The sequence below is a fragment of the Mustela nigripes genome, chromosome 17 (genome assembly GCF_022355385.1).
Source record: "Mustela nigripes isolate SB6536 chromosome 17, MUSNIG.SB6536, whole genome shotgun sequence".
Classification (NCBI taxonomy): Eukaryota; Metazoa; Chordata; class Mammalia; order Carnivora; family Mustelidae; genus Mustela; species Mustela nigripes.
In genome coordinates, this window is record NC_081573.1 from 12,388,009 (window position 1) to 12,408,715 (window position 20,707).

Consider the following 20,707-nt stretch of genomic DNA (forward strand, 5'->3'; position numbering starts at 1 on the left):
TCTGTGCCCAACTCTTTTTGGAAAACAGGTTTTGCAACCCTACATTCACTGCACATTCTTGCTCCGTGGAGGCCAGTTTTGCTCAGTGAGAGCAAATGTAGTGACCAATGAAGGGCTTTCCACCAGCGTCTAAAGGACTGTTGGCTGGGTCACAAAAGCCACATCCCCGGACTACAGATCTCCATTTTCTCAATCTGTTTTCTGCCTATCAGCAATGATCTTAAGGTGAACATCGCTGAGAGGTTACAGGAATCCAAAAAACCTTTCCATTACTTCCAATGACCATGACATAAGCTACACAAGGTAACTACACCTGGAGGTCCACGGACTGGCATGCACTCCAGCTCTGCAGTCCCTGGCACAGATGTGTTTGCGGGCACGCTTTTAGAAGAGGCACACTCCATCTGGTTGGCTGTGGCCTCCTCCCCTCCCTATGAAGCCAATGTTATTGCAGCAGTTCAGTTTCCCCTCAACCTTACAGCCATACAACCAATGACCATCACCTACAGAAACCTGGATGTCAGGGCACATGGCTCTTTGCAGGACCTGGGGAAGAGGTTCCCCGCAACAGTGCTGACATCCCCCGTGATATCCTCTGTGAACAAAGGAAAAAATTCATGCTGCTCCCAGAAGCACGTGAGGTTCTCACACCTGATCCTCCTCGGCGTGACCTCTGAGACTCCCCAAACTCACAGCATCGTGTCTCAAATGAGGACCAGAAAACCCTGCAGTGTTTCCTAGGAGGCCATGGGCAGTACAAATTTGGCAAAAACTGGTAAGCTATTTCTGCCACTGTTACTGTCCCCTTCAGGTACAGAAAGTTCAAGACCCACCCCAATGAAAGATGTCCACCCCTTCATGCTTGCAGACTTCAAAATGTTTATAAACCACTATAAATGGTAAGTAGAACAGCCAAGATCAAAGATGACTTAAACAGCAAAGACTTGTTATTGCAAAAGCCAAAGCAAGAGGGGCTAGCAGTTCTTGAGTTAAGTGACTTGGAAGCTGGAAAAATTAATCACAAAGATCTCAAGAGACCATATCCCTGCAAAGGGTGGTCCTTTTCTGTCAGCTACACTCGTACAGTGTTCTCTAGGACTACGTGGGTCGGGTCCATGCCAGTTAGTCAGAAAAAAGTCAAGGTCCCCCTAAGGACTCAGGTTACTCCTAATTTCCTCCAACAAATGAGAACAGAGGTCAGCTTCCCTGAGCACAATGGGGTGATGACTGATGCACGTTGTGGAGACTTGCCAGGTGGTAGAAGTACACAGCTTTGGCCACAGACTGGCAGCGACATAATTCTGGAAAGAGCCCTGGGCAGTTTAGAAAATGCAATATAGGCACACGTGCTTCCACATAACTGAAACTTAAGGGAAATCTCTCTACTATTGGCACTTGGATGTAGAAGACTGAATTCAGACAAATGGTGCCTCACAAAGGGTTTCCTCTGGTATCATTACACTGAACAAGGAAACTACATTTCCTACCCATCTAAGCCCTTTCGCCGGTGTGAACTCTCCGATGCTGAGAAAGATTAGATTTTCGGCTAAAAGATTTCCCACATTCACTGCAGTCGTAAGGCCTCTCTCCTGTGTGAACTCTCTGATGATAATGTAGGGTGGAACGAGAGGTAAAAGATTTCCCACACTCACTGCACTCAAAAGGCCTTTCTCCTGTGTGAACTCTCCGGTGAATAATGAGGTGAATTCTTTGGGTGAAGGACTTCCCACATTCGCTGCACTTGTGTGGCCTTTCACCTGTGTGAACTCTGCGATGTCGAATCAGTATGGAGCTATTGGTAAAAGATTTCCCACATTCACTACACTCATAAGGCCTTTCTCCAGTGTGAACTCTCTGATGATAACCAAGGGCAGAGACAGAAGTAAAAGATTTCCCACACTCACTGCACTCATAAGGCCTTTCTCCAGTGTGAACTCTCCGGTGTTTAGAGAGGTATGAATTCTGACTAAAGGATCTCCCACAATCACTACATTCATAAGGCTTTTCTCCAGTGTGAACTCTCTGGTGTTGACTCAGCTGGGAACTATCCCTAAAAGATTTCCCACATTCATTGCAGTCAAAAGGCCTTTCTCCTGTGTGAACTCTCTGATGACAACGGAGGGCAGAGGTAGAGGTAAAAGACTTCTCACATTCTCTGCACTCATAAGGCCTTTCTCCAATGTGCACTTTCTGATGATAACGGAGGGCAGAGCCAGATGTAAAGGATTTTCCACACTCACTGCACTCATAAGGCCTTTCTCCTGTGTGCACTCTCTGGTGTATATTGAGGTGATTTCTTTGGGTAAAGGATTTCCCACATTCACTGCACTCATAAGGCCTTTCTCCTGTGTGAACTCTACGGTGTCGAATTAGTATCGGTCCATTGGTAAAAGATTTCCCACATTCGCTACACTCATAAGGTTTTTCTCCAGTGTGAACTCTCTGATGATAACAGAGGGCAGAGCCGGAGGTAAAAGATTTTCCACATTCACTGCATTCATAAGGCCTTTCTCCCGTGTGAACTCTCTGGTGCTGAGAGAGGTAAGATTTGTGGCTAAAAGATTTCCCACATTCACTGCATTCATAAGGCCTTTCTCCTGTGTGAACTCTTCGGTGTATAATGAGATGATTTATTTGGGTAAAAGATTTCCCACAATCATTACACTCATATGGTCTTTCTCCTGTGTGAATTCTCTGATGATAACGGAGGCCAGAGCTAGAGGTAAAAGACTTTCCACATTCACTGCATTTATAAGGTTTTTCTCCAGTGTGAATTCTCTGATGGTAACGGAGCGCAGAGCTAGAAGTAAAAGATTTTCCACATTCACTACATTCATAAGGCCTTTCTCCTGTGTGTACTCTCCAGTGTTCAATGAGATCAGATTTTCGTCTAAAAGATTTCCCACATTCAGTGCACTCATAACTCATTTCTCCAGTATGAACCGTACGTTGTTGAGTAAGGATGGAGCTCTGGCTAAAAGTCTGAGCGCATACACGGCACACGTAACAATTTTCATCAGTTTGACTTCTCTGAGGATGAACGAGGACAAATTTTTGGCTAAAGGATTTCCCACACTTGCTACATTTGCACTGCCTTGGCCCAGCATGAATTCTTCGATGCTGACTGAGGGTTGAGCTTCCCCTAAAGGATTTTCCACAGTCACGACACACATGAAGCCTGTCAGAAGTATGGACTCTCTGATGAATTGTAAGTGAGGATTTGTACCTGAATGTTTTTCCACATTCAGGGCACATGAGACACTGTCTTCCAGTGTGGACACCCTGGTCCTGAACAAGTGTGTGTTTGGGACCAACGGCTTTCTTACATTCTTCCCAGGTGCGATGACTTTTCATGCTCTGAGAAGCTACCCCATGCTCAGTGATTTTATTCTCCCCAGTATGAGTGGTCTGTTGTTGTTGATGCTCTGAGGTGGCTAGGAAGTCCTTCTCAACCTCCTTATACATTAAGGGCTTTCCCGAATCATGGAAATTGCTGCTTTTCACAAGTGAAGCCCTGTCCACACTGCTTCTGATGGGTTTTTCTCCCATGGCTTGCTTCTCATGCTGTTGAAGGTTTGCACTAGGATAAATTTGTTTCACACATGCCCCATACTTGAAGAGTTTCTGGTTGTTCTGTTTTCCCTGGTGCCCAATCAAGTGGAAAATCTCTCTCAAGACTGAAGAACACATCTCACAGGGGTGGGTCTTCTGGGAAGACCGAGGTTCCTTCGGAGCCCTGGCCTGTGACACACCTACAGAAATGCTCTGTTCAAAGGGTGCCTCCGCAGCCTCTGCTCGACAGGAGCAACCTGAACACAAAGAAACACTTGTGACGTACACTTTATTGGAAGAGAGCAATCCAATTACAAATATACACATGAAAAGCAAAAATGAGCAGATAACTATTCTAATGTCAAAGTCTTTAAAGTAAAAAATTACCCGACAAAAAATGATAAAGAAGTCAATGCATCAAAAAGATATAATATGTACCCAATATCCAAGCACCTAAATATATTAAGCAAATAACAGAAATAGACAGCAATGCAGTAACAGTAGAGGACTTCAATAACCTGTTATCAACAATGGACAGATTATCCAGACAGAAAATCAATAAGGAAGTGTTGGAGTTGAACTGCACTTACACCAAATGCACTTAACAGATATATACAGAAGATGCCCTTCAATTGCAACAGAATACATTCTTCTCAAGAACGCCTGGAACATTCTCGAGAACTCTCATATGTTAGGTCATGAAACCTTTTTTTTTTTTTTAAAAAGATTCTATCCATTTATTTGAGAGAGTGAGGGCATGAGAGGGGTAAGGGTCAGAGGGAGAAGCAAACTCCCTGCTCAGCCAGGAGCCCAACCTGGGGCTCCAGGGTCATGACCCAAGCCAAAGGCAGATGTTTAACTGACTGAGCCATCCAGGCACACACTTTTTTTTTTTTTTTTTTAAAGATTTTATTTATTTATTTGGGGCACCTGGGTGGCTCAGTTAGGTAAGTATCTGCTTTCAGCTCAGGTCATGATCCCAGGGTCCTGAAATCGAGTCCCACACATCAGGCTCCCTGCTAAGTGGGGAGTCTGCTTCTCCTGCTATCCTTCCCCACTGTTCATGATCTTTCTGCCTCTCTCAGATAAATTAAGATTGTATTTTTTTATTTGAGAGAAAGCAAGCACAGCCAGGGGGAGAGGCAGAGGGAGAAGCAGGTTCCCAGACAAGCAGGGAGCCCAATGAGAGGCTGGATCCCAAAACCCTGGGATCATGACCTGAGCTGAAGGCAGATGCTTAACCAACTGAGCCACCCAGGCACCCCAAGAAACAATTCTTAACATTTAAGAAGACTAAAATCATATCAAGTATCTTTTCCAACTACATGGCACGAAGCTAGCAATCATTAACAGAAGTAAAGCTGGAAAATATCACAAATACGTGGAATTTAAACAACATTCTTCCAAACAATGGATCAAAGAAGAAATAAAAAAATCTATGTACACAAATGAAAATAGAAACCCAACACATTAAACCTTACAGATGCAAGAAAATCAGTTATAAGGGGGAAGTTTTACCAATAAATATCTACATTAAGAAAAAAGAAAAATTTGGGGGTGCCTGGGTGGCTCAGTAGGTTAAAGCCTCTGCCTTCGGCTCAGGCCATGATCCCTGGGTCCTGGGATGGAGCCCTGCATATTGGGCTCTCTGCTCAGTAGGGAGCCTGCTTCCCCCTCTCTCTCTCTGCCCTTCTCTCTGCCTACTTGTGATCTCTGTCTGTCAAATAATTTAAAATTTTAAAAAAATTTTTTTAATTAAAAAAAAAGGAAAATTTTTATTTTTATTTATTTTAAAGATTTTATTTATTTATTTCACAGACAGAGATAGGCAGAGAGGCAGGCAGAGAGAGAGAGGGAAGCAGGCTCCCCGCCAAGCAGAAAGCCTGATGTGGGGCTCGATCCCAGGACCCCAGGATCATGACCTAAGCCAAAGGAAGAGGCTTTAACCCACTGAGCCACCCAGGTGCCCCAAGAAAAAATAAAAATTTTAAATAAGCAACTTAATACGTCAACCTATGAGAAAAAGAACAAAGTAAGGTCAAAGCAGAAAGAAGCAAGTAACAAAGACCAGAGCAGAAATAAATGAAATAGACATTAAAAAAACAACAGAAAAGACCCATGCAACTAAGAGTTGGGTTTTTGAGAAGATAAAACACTTGATCTTAGCCAAAAGGCCGAGAAGCGATTTTGAGAAGATAAAACAAACTGACAAATGTTTAATTAGACTAAGAAAAAAAAAAAAAAGACTCAAATAAAATCAGAAATGAAAGAGGAAACATCACAACCGATAGCGCAGGAATACAACCTATCAAAAGGCTACAATGAACAATTATATGCCAACAAATTGATAACCCAGAAGACATGGATAAATTCACAGAAACCTACAAACTACCAAACCAAAAAAAGAAAGGAAGGAAGGAAGGAAGGAAGGAAGGTACAACCTGAGAATACTGAATAATGAAGAAATAGAAAATGTGAACAGACTCATAACTGGCAAGGAGAAAATGTTCCACAAAGAAAAGCCCAGGACCCGATAGAATCAGAGGGAATTCCACAACATAGTTAGAGAATTAACACCATCTTTTTTTCCCAAAGGTCTATTTTATGTATTTATTTAAATAATTTATCCATTTATTTTAGAGAGGGAGACACAGCGAGAGAGGGAATACCAGCAAGGGGAGTGGGAGAGGGAGAAGCGGAGTTTCTCCTGAACAGGGAGCCCAACATGCGGCTGGATCCCAGAACCCTGGGATCCTGAGCAGAAGGCAGATGTCTAATGACTGAGCCACCCAGATGCCCCAAAGATCTATTTATTTTAGAGAGATAGAGACAGAGCACGAGCAGGGGGAGGGGCAGAGGAAGGGAAAGAGAGAATCTCAAGCAGAATTTTCACTGAGCATGAAGCCCGCCAACAAGCTCCATCTCACAACCCTGAGATCATGACCTGAGCTGAAATCAATAGTCAGATGCTCAACAAACCGAGAGAGCTGCCCAGGTATCCCCATCCTTCTTGAAGTCTTCCAAACAACTGAAGGGGGAACACTTCCAAACTCATTTGCAAGGCCAGCATTACCCTGATGTCAAAGGCATTTAAGCACAATGCAAGAGAAGAAAATTACAGACCAATATCCTTGATGAACAGAAACGCAAGATTCCTAAAAGAAAAAATTCTTGCAAACCAAATCCAAAAGCCCATTACAAGCATCATACAATACAAACAATCAGGATTTATCCCTGAGATGCAAGGATAGTTCAACATGTGTAAACCAATACACATGATACACCACCATAACTGAATAACAGTTCAAAGGGTAAAAATCATATAGCCATATCAACAGATACAGAAAAAGCATCTGGCAAAATTCAATGTGCTTTCATGATAAAAAAAAAAATCACCAACAAATTATATATATAAGCAACGAACCTCAGTACATCTGACAGGCCCACAGCTAATACATTCAATGATCAAAAGCTCAAACCTTCCCTCTTCCCCTCCCCCAGCCTCTGTCCTTGTCTCTGTTCCTTGTCAGGAACAAGACAAGGTGCTCGCTCGCTCCACTTCTATTCAACATAACAGCAGCAGTAATCCTAGCCCTGAGTAATTAAGGAAAAAAATATAAATGAAAGGCATCATATTATTTTAAAAAATCATCATATTATTTAAAAAATAAATAAAAGGAATGGAAGAAGTAAAGTTATCTGTTTGCAGGTGACATAATCTTACATATAGAAAACTATAAAGAATCCACCAAAACATTGGGACACCTGCAAGGCTCAGTCGGTTAAGTGTCTGTCTTCAGCTGGAGTCATGATCCCTGGGTCCTGGGATCAAGTCCCACACTGGACTCCTTGCTCAGCAAGGAGCCTGCTTCTCCTTCTGCCTGCCATTCTCCCTGCTTATGGTCTCTTCCTGACAAAAAAAAAAAACAAAAAAAAACAAAAGAAAAAAACCACCTATCAAGCAATATTCCATCTTAAAAAAGAAAAAAAGAAAAGACTCCCCCAAACATTATTAAATAAATGAATTCAGTAAAGTTGCAAGATTAAAAAAAATCAATATACAAAACTAAGCTGCATTTACATACACTACTAATAAAGTATCTGCAAAAAAAAATTGAGAAAACAATCCCACTTAAAATAGCATCAAGAAGAATAAAATTGGGCGCCTGGGTGGCTCAGTGGGTTAAGCCTTTGCCTTTGGCTCAGGTCAGGATCTCAGGGTCCTGGGATTGAGTCCCACGTTGGGCTCTCTGCTCAGCAGGGACCCTACTTCCCCCACCCCTCCGCCTGCTTGTGATCTTTCTCTGTGTGTCAAATAAATAAATAAAATCTTTTTTAAAAAAAAAAGAATAAAATACTCAAAGAAATTTAACCTAGGAGGTGAAAGATCTATATCCTAAAAATAAGAAGAAACTGATGAAAGAAACTGAAGACAGACGGAAAGATATCCAACATTCTTAAATATCTTGTTCTCGCTTTTGATATTCGCAAAAAAATTCCATTGACATTTTACACAGAAATAGAAAAAACACTTCTTAAATTTGTATGGAACCAAAGAAAACCCCAAATAGCCAAAGCAATTTTGAAAAAGAAGAACAAAGCTGGAGACATCACACTCCTTGATTTCAAAATACTCCAAAGCTATAATCAAAACAGTAAGGTACTAGCATTAAAACAGACCAATGGAAGAGAACAGAGAGCCGAGAAGTAAACCCATGCACACATGGTCAACCAATCTTTGACTAGGACACCAAAAACAGACAATGAAGAAAGGACAGTCTCTTCAATAAATGGTGACGGGAAAACTGGATATCCACATGGAAAACGAAAAAAAGAGGACCTCTCCCTGGGTCTTAAAGTAAGACGGAAGGTGTGGGGAAAACTTGGCCAAGCCCACCAGCTAGCATGAGAAGCCAGACTAGCTGCCGAGGAGTGTGGGCATTCTGGGCTTACACCCTCTCCCTGCCCCAAGTTTTCCATACGTACTTCGGGGGGCCAGCCCCACTGCAATGAGGCCAAGGCTGTAGATATTCTCCACATAGACACTGAGGCGCTGAAGAAACTCAACAAGAATAAAAAAATTAGTCAAGAAGCTGGCAAAGAGTCTTGGAACATGGGTTAAAAGAAAAGAAGCTGGCAAAGAAGTATGATGTATTTTTGCTTTCAGAATCGCTGCTCAGGGACGCCTGGGTGGCTCAGTTGGTTAAGCCGCTGCCTTCGGCTCAGGACAGGATCCCAAGGTCCTGGGATCGAGTCCCACATCGGGCTCCTTGCTCATCAGGGCCTGCTTCTCTCACTGCCTCTGCCTGCCTCTCTGCCTGCTTGTGTGTACTCTCTCTCTCTATCTCTGGCAAAAAAAAAAAAAAAAAAAGAATCACTGCTCAAGCAGATCCCACAAGTCCTGGCTGAGGGCTGAGTAAGGCTGGCAAGTCCCCGTCTCTAAGTCACAGCAAGACCCCGGCAGCTAAAGCGGGTGGAGCAAAGCCCAAAAGCGAACAGCACATGAAGAAGGTCCCATGTCTGGTGGCGGCCACTGGCCACGGGAGGATGACGGAGGATGCGCTCGTGGACAACATCTAATGAACTGTAATTTCCTGGGGTCCAGGCTCAAGAAGAACTGACAAAACAGCTGAGCTTCCTACACTAAGAGCAGCATGGGGGAGCCCCAGAGCCTTCACTAAGACAGCCTAGTGAGTCCTAGCGCTACCAATGAAAAAAAGGAAGAAGGAGAAGAGGGAAAAAAAGGAAACTGGACCCTTATCTTACTCCACTCACAAAAATTAATTTGAATTGGAGTAAGAACTTAAACATAAGACCGAAAATTATAAAGCTTTATTTTTTAAAGATTTCTTTACTTATTTGAGAGAACGCCGAGTGTGCACACATGCTCAAGTCAGTGGGGGGAGGGGCAGAAGGAAAGAAAATTCAGACTTCGTGCCAAACAGAGAGCCCAACACCGGGCTCAGTCCCACAACCCATAAGATCATCACATGAGCTGAAACCAAGTCAGACACCTAACCAACTGAGCCACCTAGGCACCCCTGAAATTATAAAACTTGTAGAAGATATTCAGGGAAAAAAGCTCCTTGATATTGGTGTTGCCAATGATTTTTTGTATATGACACCAAAAGCAAAGGCAACAAAAGCAAAAATAAACAAGTGGCACTGTATCAAATCAGAAACTTCTGTATGGCAAAGGAAACAACAAAATAAAAAGGCAACCTAAGGAACAGGAGAAAATATCTGCAAAAGATCTGACAAGAGGTTTTAACATCCAGAGTATATACAGAACTCATAAAAACAACAACAGGGGCACTCAGGTGGCTCAGTTGAGTGCCTTTGCCTCAGATCATGATCCCAGACTCCTGGGAATGACCCCCAGGTCAGGCTCCCTGCTGAGCAGGAGCCTTTCTCTCTGCCCCTCGCGCGGGGTTGTATTTTCTCTCTCTGCCAAATAAATAAAATCTTTTTTTTTTTTTTAAGATTTTATTTATTTATTTCACTGAGAGAGACATTTTGAGAGAGAGAACACAAACAGGCGGAGCAGGAGAGAGAAGCAGGCTTCCCGCTGAGCAGGGAGCCCGATGTGAGACTTGATCTCAGGACCCTGGGATCCTGACCTGAGCCAAAGGCATATGCCTAGTGACTGAGCCACCCAGGCGCCACCAAATAAATAAAATCTTAAAAAATCCTCAGTAACAACAACAACAACAACAAATAATCCAATTAAAAATAGGGAAAGGACCGGGGCGCCTGGGTGGCTCAGTGGGTTAAGCCGCTGCCTTCGGCTCAGGTCATGATCTCACGGTCCTGGGATCGAGTCCCGCATCGGGCTCTCTGCTCAGCAGGGAGCCTGCTTCCTTCTCTCTCTCTCTGCCTGCCTCTCAGTGTACTTGTAATTTCTCTCTGTCAAATAAATAAATAAAATCTTTAAAAAAAAAAAATAGGGAAAGGACCTCAATAAACACTTATCCAAAGACATGACAAATGGCCAATATATACACAAAAAGATGCTCAACATTACTAGTATCAGAAAATTGCAAATCTGAATCACAGTATCACCTCACACCACTTAGAATGGCTATTATCAAAAAGCAAGAGGTAACAAGTGTTGGTGAGGAAGGTGAAGAAAAAGAGACCTTTACATATAGCTGGTAAGATGCACTCATACAGACATTGGTACAGAATAGAAGATCTCTAAAAAATTAAAAATAGGGGTGTCTGGTGTCTGACTGGCTCAGTCCCAAGAGCTTGTGACTGGATTGTGAGTTTGAGCCCCACACAGAGCATAAAGATTACTTAAAAATAATTTTTAAAATCTTAAAAAACTGAAAAACAAACTATGATATGGTTCAACAATCCTCTTCTCTGCACACATCCAAAGGCGATGAAATCCCTATCTCCCAGAGACACCTGCAGCCCTGTGTTCACTGCAGCATTATTCACAACAGCCGAGGTACGGAAACAACCTTTCTATGTAGCTTTCTATGGAAAGTATCTTTCTATGGATGAATGATAGATAAAGCCTGATATATATACACTATATATTCAGCCATAAAAAAAGGAAATCCAGGGACGCCTGGGTGGCTCAGTTGGTTAAGCAGCTGCCTTCAGCTCAGGTCATGATCCCAGCGTCCTGGGATCGAGTCCCACATCAGGCTCCTTGCTCCGCAGGGAGCCTGCTTCTCCCTCTGACTCTGCCTTCCACTGTGTCTGCCTATGCTCGCTCTCGCTCGCTCTCTCTCTGACAAATAAATAAATAAAATCTAAAAAAAAAAAAAAAAAAAAAGGAAATCCATATCCATAAATTGACATGGATAAACCTGGAGGACAAAACTCAACAATGCAATAAGTCAGAGCAAGACAAATACTATATTGTGTCACTTATATGTGGAATTTTATTTTATTTTATTATTATTTTTAAAGGTTTTATTTATTTATTTGACAGAGATCACAAGTAGGCAGAGAGGCAGGCAGGGAGAGGGGAAAGCAGGCTCCCCACTGAGCAGAGAGCCCGATTCGGGGTTTGATCCCAGGACCCTGGGATCATGACCCGAGCTGAAGGCAGAGGCTTTAACCCACTGAGCTACCCATGCGCCCCTGAAATTTTAAATAAATAAATAAAAGAGGCAGGCCCACCACCACACTGGCCAGGGCCACTCGCCTCCCTCCCACCTGTTCGTAGCCAGCCAGTAGGCGCCTATAATGCCGCTCCCACTGCAGTCCAGCCAGGGAGCAGGTGCCGGGCCTCCATGTGGTGAGCTCTGTGTGCTCCGGGCCCAGGAGCAGCGGGACACGGGCCAGGCCACCACCGCCAATCTCCCCACCCTTGGAGGCGGCTCCCCGGCCAGCTCCATTTTGTGAGGGGAGCTGGGCCCTGTCCCCGATGCCCCCCACCACCGGGTGGGGGTGTGGCAGGGTGTGGCAGGGTAAGGCAGGGCAGCTTTGTCCACCCCGGTGCCCTAGGGGGGTGGTCAGCATGTGTTGGGCGCAGCCCAGGGCCTGGGCGGGTAAATCGGGGAAAGGACACCAGAGTTGGTGGCCATGCACCAGTAGGACTGACAGTCGGCGGGGAAGTGGGGCCACGGCCAGCCTGCACACCTTTGTGGGGAGGAAACGAGGTGCCAGGGAGGAAGGAGTGGATTTGGTCTCCCTGCAGTCTGGCTTACATGCAAAAAATGCAGCCATCAGGGGGACCCAGGCAGCTCAGTCATTAAGCATCTGCCTAAGGCTTAGGTCGTGATCCCAGGGACCTGGGATCGAGCCCTGCATCAAGCTCCCAGTTCCGTGGGAAGCCTGCTTTTCCTCTGCTAGTTTCCCTGCTTGTATTTCCTCTCTTGCTGTGTCTCTGTCAAATAAACTAATAAAATCTTTAAAACAAAACAAAACAAAACAAAAAACACCCAAAACAATTGTCTATCATTTATTTTTTTTTAAGATTATTTATTTATTTATTTGACACAGAAAGAGGTCACAAGTAGGCAGAAAGGCAGGCAGAGAGAGAGGGGGAAGCAGGCTCCCTGCTGAGCAGAGAGCCCAATGTGGGTCTTGATCCCAGGACCCTGAGATCATGACCTGAGCTGAAGGTAGAGGCTTTAACCCACTGAGCCACCCAGGCACCCAACTGTCTATCATTAAAAAAAAAAAAAAGAAAGAATGCAGCCATCTGGTAGCTTGCAGTCCCTGGACATGCCCCAAAGGTTGAAAGCGGGCAAATATCAGGACCCATTTTTAGAAAGGTGTCCCTGAACACCACTGACAACATGGTTCTGACAGAATTTCATGACAATGGGTGCCCACAGTGCTACAACAGATACTTCTCCACTAGGCATTTCTGTAGATCACATGGGAAGAAGCCACTATGTGATTCAGCCTCATGAAGACACTGAGGACAGCATGAAGGATCATGAAAACACAAATGGTTCAAAAGACAGTTTCAGAGAACAAGATACCTATCTTCCAACTGCAAATGTAGCAAGAATAATGAAAAATGCCATACCTCAAAGAGAAAACTGTGTTCAAGAATAAGTAACGGTGCCTGGGTGGCTCAGTGGGTTAAAACTTCTACCTTTGGCTCAGGTCATGATCCCAGGGTCCTGGGATTGAGCCCTACATCGGGCTCTCTGCTCAGCAGGGAGCCTGCTTCCCCCCCTCTCTCTGCCTGCCTCTCTGCCTACTTGCGATCTGTCAAGTAAGTAAATAAATAAATCTTTTTTCTTTTTTTTTTTTTTTTTTTAAAAGAGGGGCATCTGGATGGCTTAGTCGGTTGGGCGTCTGCCTTCGACTTGGGTCATGACCCCAGGGTCCTGGGATCGAGCCCCACATCGGGCTCCCTGCTCTGCAGAAGCCTGCTTCTCCCTCTTCCACTCCCCCTGCTTGTGTTCCCTCTCTCACTGTGTCTCTGTCAAATAAATAAATAAAATCTTAAAAACTAAAAAAAAAGTAAATAAAAAAATTTTAAAAATGACTAAGTGAGTTCATCAGCTTTATAACATCTGAAGCAAGTGAAAAATGTCATGAAGAGAAACAGAAGACAATCAAGGGAGAAGATATTCTCTTTGCCACACTGACCTCAGGCTGTGACAGTTATGTTGAGCCTCTAAAATTATACCTTCAGAAATTCTGAAAGGCTGGGGCATCTGGGTGGCTCAGTGGGTTAAGCCTCTGCCTTCGACTCAGGTCATGATCCGAGGGTCCTGGGATCGAGCCCCACATCGGGCTCTCTGCTCAGCAGGGAGCCTGCTTCCCTTCCTCTCTCCGCCTGCCTCTCTGCCTACTTGTGATCTGTCAAATAAATAAAAATCTTAAAAAAAAAAACAAAGAAATTCAGAGAGGCTATGAAAGGAGAAAAAGGAATTGGTGGCAGAGTCATAGCTACAGATGGACTAAGTGAAGAACTTCCAGAGGAGGCACTTCCTAACCAGTTACCAGCTGGCCTAGTAACTGCAGATGGTCAACAACCACGTGCCATGGTTTACAGGATGTCGTATCAACAGATTTCTGGTGTTCAACAAATTCAGTCTTCATGATCTGAAGAAACAGTGGCATGGGGAGTGGAGAGAAGTGAAAGAGTCTGTACGATTCTGGAAAAAGACATGAGAAGGAAGTGACTGAGGAACAGATGTCCCTTTGAATACTAGACACCTGTAATGTCGCTTCCTGATGCTTGACTAACTGAGGTGTTCTTTTTTTTTTTACAATTTTTTTTTTTGAAGAATTTATTTATTTGAAAGAGAGAAATCACAAGTAGGCAGAGAGGCAGGCAGAGAGAGGAGGGAAGCAGGCTCCCCACTGAGCAGAGAGCCCAATGTGGGGCTCGATCCCAGGACCCTGAGATCATGACCTGAGCCGAAGGCAGAGACTTTAACCCACTGAGCCACCCAGGCGCCCTGAGGTATTAATTCTGACTTGAAAATCTTTGTTATGAATGTTTGAAAGAAAAATTTGGATTTTAAAGGTATTAAAATGGGCACTGGGTGGCTCAGTTGTTAAGTGTCGGCCTTCGGCTCAGGTCATGATCCCAGGACCCTGAGGTCCTGGGATTGAGCCGCCCTGCTCAGCAGGAAGCCTGCTTCTCCCTCTCCCCCTGCTTGTATTCTCTCTCTGTCAAATAAATAAAATAAAATAAATAAAAGAAAGAAAGGAAGGGAGGGCGCCTGGGTGGCTCAGTGGGTTAGGCCGCTGCCTTCGGCTCAGGTCATGATCTCAGAGTCCTGGGATCGAGTCCCACATCGGGCTCTCTGCTCAGCGGGGTGCCTGCTTCCTCCTCTCTCTCTGCCTGCCTCTCTGCCTACTTGTGATCTCTCTCTGTCAAATAAATAAATAAAATCTTTAAAAAAAAAAAAAAAAAAAAAAAAAGAAAGGAAGGAAGGAAGAAGGAAAAAAGAAAGAAAAAAAGAATTAAACTATTTTTGCTTTGTAGTTAAACAACAACAACAACAATACACTGTTCAACTCACAGAAACAAAGAATAGAATGCCAGGGGCTGGGGGCCACAGGAAACAGGGAGCTACTGTCAGCTACAAACTGATGCAGTTCTGTGAACCTAACGCACAGCATGGTGAGTACAGTTAATAATAATGCTGAGCTGCATACTTGAATTTGCTAAGAGAACAGATCTTAAGTATTCTTATACACCCCAAAAAGGTAAAATGCACAGCGACAGATTCGTTAATTAAGCTGTTTGGAGTAATCATGTTATAATGTATATGAATATCAAGTCCTAGCACTAACTACTTTAAATATAAATACACACAATATTACTTGTCAGTTACGTACGCCTCAATAAAGCTGTTTTAAAAAAAGGAAAGAAATCTGAACACTGTAAGTAAAACAGTACAAGACAGTCTTAAAAATACAGTCCATGGTCCAGGTAGGTAAAGACCACGATAATACCTGTAATTCCCAGCATAAGGAAGCACAATGAACTGTCAGATAAAAAAAGGAAACAAAACCAGGGACACAAAAGTAACACAGACCTAGAGAGATGACCTGGCCAGGGAGAGGACAAACAAGACACCATCCACTAGCCTCACTGCAAGTCTACTGAACTCCAATTCCTCCTGCGAGGGGTCAGCGCAGACAGCACTGGGTCCGTGGGGAGAGCAGAGGGGACTGCGAAAACCCAGCCCCAGCAAGGACCGCAACTACCCAAGAAACTGCTGAAGCAAGCAGTACCTATGGTCTGCATGCTGGAAAGGACAAAGCACCCTCTGCAGGGGGTAATGCAAAACCCAGTTTACATCGCTGGGAAGGAGGAGGGCCTTACCCAGTGAGGACAGAAGTGTAAAGTTCTCCAGCATCACATCGCGGTACAGCCGTCTCTGAGCCTCATTAAGGAGACGCCATTCCTCCTGGGAGAAGTACACGGCAACATCCTCAAAGGTCAGGCCACCCTGTCAAGAATGGGATGGATAAAACCAAGAACATTCTCTGAGAATTCACACTCCATCTCCTCTACGTCTACCCCACATTTCTCCTCCTCTGGATCTCCCCACGCCAGAGGAGGTACCAGGCCTTAGAGTGACTAAGAGCTGTTCTCTCCTCACGATCCCGTTCATGCAGCCCTCAGCAACAACAGGCAGGGGGACAGATAAGTGTCATGTAAGCTCTGGGCTGGGCTGCAGGGCCCCATCACTTCTACCAAGCAATTCCCGTACATCTCACAGATTGTACACACAAGAGCTAACCACATGGGCTCATGCTTCACCCTGAGGTTCCCCGTACCAGGGCACTAGGGCGCTCAGCTCATGCTTATTCTCAATGTACACATCATTCCGAAGACCAAACCTCTCTCACATCTTTGGATCTCTCAAATGCTTTCCCACAGCTCTGCTATCTCTGTGCCCCACACCACAGGGATGTCCCTGGACTCACCCACACACCGGGCACATGGCAACCAGAGTGTTTGAAAATTTCAAACATGATCTTGTATAGCCCCTGTCCTTTGATGGCTCCCACTGACAAAGAAAGTCCCAAGTGCTGCTTGGAAGGCCTGCCTGGAAGACCCGTGATCTTTGCTTCAGTATTAGTCACCCAGAACCACAAGTCAATTTCAGATACATGTGACCCTCTGATACTTCTGTGCTTCCCTTGCTGTCCCTTAGCAGCAATAACCCTCCCGTCTCCATTTAACCTTCATTAAAGGCACGTCAAATCCCCATTGGTCTCCAAGCCAGGCACAAATTTCTGCAGACCTTGTCCACCAGCAAGACTGAAACACCACAGATGCCATAAAAGCTCACCACAAGATTCTGGTCAATCTGTACAGTAGTGAGTAAACAGTGGGCCTGGCCTATCATCTTGATTTAATTACTACTCTGCCTCCGTAGCCATGTCATGTCCACTCATCCCAGGTAAGTCTTGGCTGCCTGCCAGATCATTCTCTCTTCTATACTGCTCCCACTATCAAATTTCTCCCTCAGCGTGCACCCTCTTCTTTCTAACTCACTAGTAGCATTATCACCATGACACCACAACCTGCATAACCCCTCCTATATGTGATCCAAAACTCCCCCTTGGTCCACACAATCAATACCCATCACTTTTGGATGTCTCCATCCTGGACCTCTCCCCAGATTCCAGACCTGTGTGTCCCGCAGACCATCTGATGCTTTTACTCAGTTCTCTTAAACTTCTCAGATTCTTAATAGGGCCAAAAACCTTAAGATATTCTCGGTGGAAATTAACCTACCACCAACTTCCCCATCCCAGATGATGGACCTTCCATAGCTTCAGCTGCTAAGACCAAAAACCCTGAGATCATCCCTGATACCTCCTTTCTCTCCCTCATCTACAACATCCAAAAGTCTACTTGGCCCTTCTTAAAAAATGGACAAAAGTCCAACCCTTTCTTCAACCTCTACAGCCAGCACTCCTGTCCATCGATTATAGCCAACTGCCTCCTCCCGGGCTCCCAGTCTCCTTCCTTAACTCCATAATCGGTTCTCCACTGGAGAACAGCAGCCACATGGAGCTTGTTAAACCTGGGCATCACCAACTCTTTCTTTCTATCCAAACTGCCCGCTACTTCACTAACAGATGCCCAAGTTCTCAGACAGCCCACATTACAGACTTGATTCTTGATCTGCTCTTTGTTCGTAACAGAAAGAATGAAGACCTGCTGTAGCCTGTTTCTAACTCCAGCACGCCTCCAAGCATTTACACGAACTGGAATCTGTTCCTGAGATAACCTTCCACACCTGTTTACACTGGCTGACTAAACAAAGAACACCTCCATGTAACCCTTGGCTTGCATGCAGGACCCTGAACTTGGGGTATCTCGAAGGTCCCAGACCCAACTGCTGGGAAAATATGTGAGTTTCAGGTTACCACGCTCCCATACACTATAGGGTGGTGTCAGGGCACGCAAGGAACTGGGAGACCCTCTCCCTCCTTCTGTAGGTGCCACAAGTGCCTTTTCAGCCTCCAAAAAACTATGGGAAGAGTAAGGTAAACTGAGTGAGCTGGGCATCCTCTGTAGTCAAGTGACCTGTTAACGGACCAACCTCTGTGCCTCAGTGCTCCTCCCACCAGCTCTGCGACCTCAGACAAGAACTCCACTCCCAGGGCTCCCTCGTCGTCATCACCCCCATTCCAGCCCGTGCTCCCTCGCGCAGCTTCTGGAAAGCCGCTAACACCCTAACACAGACTGCATCCCTCTTCTGCTCATGACCCTCCAGGGCCTTAGGAGCGAAGGTACCGCACCGCGGCACGCCAGTCCACGGGTCTCCGCCTCACGCTCTCCGTCCCCTCGTCCCCTGAGGTTAGAATCCTCCCGCCTCAGGACCCCTGCAACCCCCGCCCCGGCGGCCCCTCAGCCCGGAGCCCGCTCCCGCACGCAGCCAGCCGGCGCTCACACACGCGCCCCCGCCCACCGGCGCCTCCCTGTCCCGGACACCGGGGCCTGGGCCGCAGGGCCGCGAGCAGGCACCCCGCGCTCGGGCCTTCGGGGTCTGGGTGGGGGAGGGCCCGGGGGACGAGCGCTTACCTGCGCCTGGTCCCTGGGCGCGGCCGCCGCCATCGGACTCAGTGGGTGGAGGGGACCAGCTGTACCCTGTGGCGTCGCTGAGCAGCGGACCCAAGTCTGTGCGGCGGGACAGCGCCTCCTCCCGCCCGTCCTCTGGTCGCGCCACCACGACCCAGCCCCGGGGTTCCCGAACCTGGGACCCGGTGAAAGAACCAACGAGAACCAGAAATGACCAGGATGAAGAGGGCCGGAAGCCCCGCCTCGAGGCGAAGCGCAGGGCAGATATCCCTCACCTTAGTCCCTCATTGGCTCATGACTGCGGCCTCCCATCGCAGGACGTTCTGGGAAATGTAGTAGCCGCAAAGGGCGCTCACAGCGTTCGACCAGAGGACGGTCCAGGTGGCAACCCCGGGATGCTAGTGGTGCTCCAGCGTCCGAGCGGGAGGCGCTTTGCTCGTGGGTAAACGCGGCGGACAGACGTTATCTTAACTCTCTAAAAAGCCCAGCCTGCGCCATGGGGATGAAAATATTTGAGATGTCCGGAAATCCTCTATCAAATGACATCTCATTCCATAGGTCGTTCAGACGTAAAAGAGTTCACGCACAGCTGGAAACATTATGTTGGTGTTCTTCAAATGTGCATGGCCTGAAGCATTACTCACTTTGGTACTATTGTGCTTGTCAGGAAGAAGAAAAAAGACTGCATACAGGGCCAGAACAGAAGAGCAAGAGAAGGTATGTTAGGCTGCCCTGAAGGGATGCCGGTGGACAACAGGTATCGTTTCCGGTTCCCGCAGAAAACTTCTCCATTACCTGTGTCATCAGTGATTTTGACAGATGGAAGCAAAAATCAACAGAAGTGGAAGTAAAATTGGAAGCTCCATACTAAATCCTCTAAATTTTATAAAAAAGCTAATTTATGGGGCGCCTGGTGGCTCAGTGGGTTAAGCCTCTGCCTTCAGCTGGGGTCATGATCTCAGGGTCCTGGGTCAAGCCCCGCATCGCATTGTGTTGTCTGCTCAGCAGGAAGCCTGCTTCTCTCTCTCTCTCTCTCTCTGCCTGCCTCTCTGCGTACTTGTGATCCTGTCAAATAAATACATTAAATTTTTTTTAAAAGCTAATTTATAACTGTGTGGCTTTTTAAAAGATTTTATTTTTAGGGGTGCCTCGGTGGCACAGGTCCTCATCACACATTGTACTATAAATGCATCGATCTCCCTTCAGTTCTCTGAATTCCACATGTACCCTTCCAACTCAAGAGTATTCCCAGGTCTTTTTTTCTCCAAATGAAACCTCCCCTCCCCCTTCCAGCTATGCTTTGTTAGTTAGAATTTATCTTTTTAAAAAAGATTTTGGGATGCCTGGGTGGCTCAGTTGGTTAAGCAGCGGCCTTCAGCTCAGGTCATGATCTCAGTGTCCTGGGATCGAGTCCCACATCGGGCTCCTTGCTCGGCAGGGAGCCTGCTTCTCCCTCTGCCTCTGCCTGCCATTCTGTCTGCCGGTGCTCGGTTTCTCTCCCTCTCTCTGACAAATAAATTAAAAAAAAAAAAAAAGATTTTATTTATTTATTTGACATAAAGTTTCAAAATACTTTATGTATCTGTAGTTCCCCACTAAGCAGGGAATCCAATGTGGGGCTCCACCCCAGAACCCCAGTTTTCTTTTTCTTTTTTAAACATTTTATTTATTTATTTGACACAGAGAGAGAGAGAGATCACAAGTAGGCAGAGAGGCAGGGGGAGAGAGAGAGAGAGGAGGAAGCAGGCTCCCTGCTGAGCAGAGAGCACGATGCAGGGCTCAATCCCAGGACCCTGAGATTGTGACCTGAGCCGTAGGCAGCAGCCTTAACCCACTGAGCCACCCAGGCGCCCATGTGTTGGGTTTTCAACTTATGTCTGGACAAAAGTACTTTGGAGCCACTTGGTAGACCATGACATAAGAATACATAGTGTTAATGAAGAACAACATGAATGCATGTACTGGGATAATACATCTTTCTAGAATCCTGAAAAACAACATCCAAGAATTGTTTTTGGTAGTAGTTTTTCCTTTTTATTGGTACAGTCTATTCGTAGCAATAAAGGAATTTAGCAGGAGTTACAGGACCCAGGAGAGGAAAGAGCAAAATCCAGGCACTTTGGGGACATCATTCTTAGCTCCACCTACCTCAAAATACCGGGGAAAGCT

The 20,707-nt window shown here is 45.7% G+C and overlaps 2 protein-coding genes and 1 pseudogene across 2 annotated transcripts; 2 read left to right on the forward strand and 1 right to left on the reverse strand.

Moving 5' to 3' along the window:
* Positions 1 to 1,398: 1,398 nt before the first annotated feature.
* LOC132005106 (zinc finger protein 345-like) lies at positions 1,399 to 19,394 on the reverse strand. Its single transcript, XM_059381876.1, has 3 exons — positions 18,542 to 19,394; positions 15,821 to 15,947; positions 1,399 to 3,809 (listed from the first exon to the last, which is right to left on the reverse strand). The coding sequence occupies exons 1-3, from the start codon at positions 18,572 to 18,574 to the stop codon at positions 1,492 to 1,494; spliced, it is 2,478 nt and encodes an 825-aa protein (XP_059237859.1). The 5' UTR covers positions 18,575 to 19,394; the 3' UTR covers positions 1,399 to 1,491.
* On the forward strand, positions 4,310 to 9,233 carry LOC132005786 (large ribosomal subunit protein uL1-like; annotated as a pseudogene).
* Positions 12,835 to 14,681, forward strand: LOC132005152 (nuclear transcription factor Y subunit beta-like). Its single transcript, XM_059381991.1, has 2 exons — positions 12,835 to 13,060; positions 13,882 to 14,681. The coding sequence occupies exons 1-2, from the start codon at positions 12,835 to 12,837 to the stop codon at positions 14,079 to 14,081; spliced, it is 426 nt and encodes a 141-aa protein (XP_059237974.1). The 3' UTR covers positions 14,082 to 14,681.
* Positions 19,395 to 20,707: the final 1,313 nt, after the last annotated feature.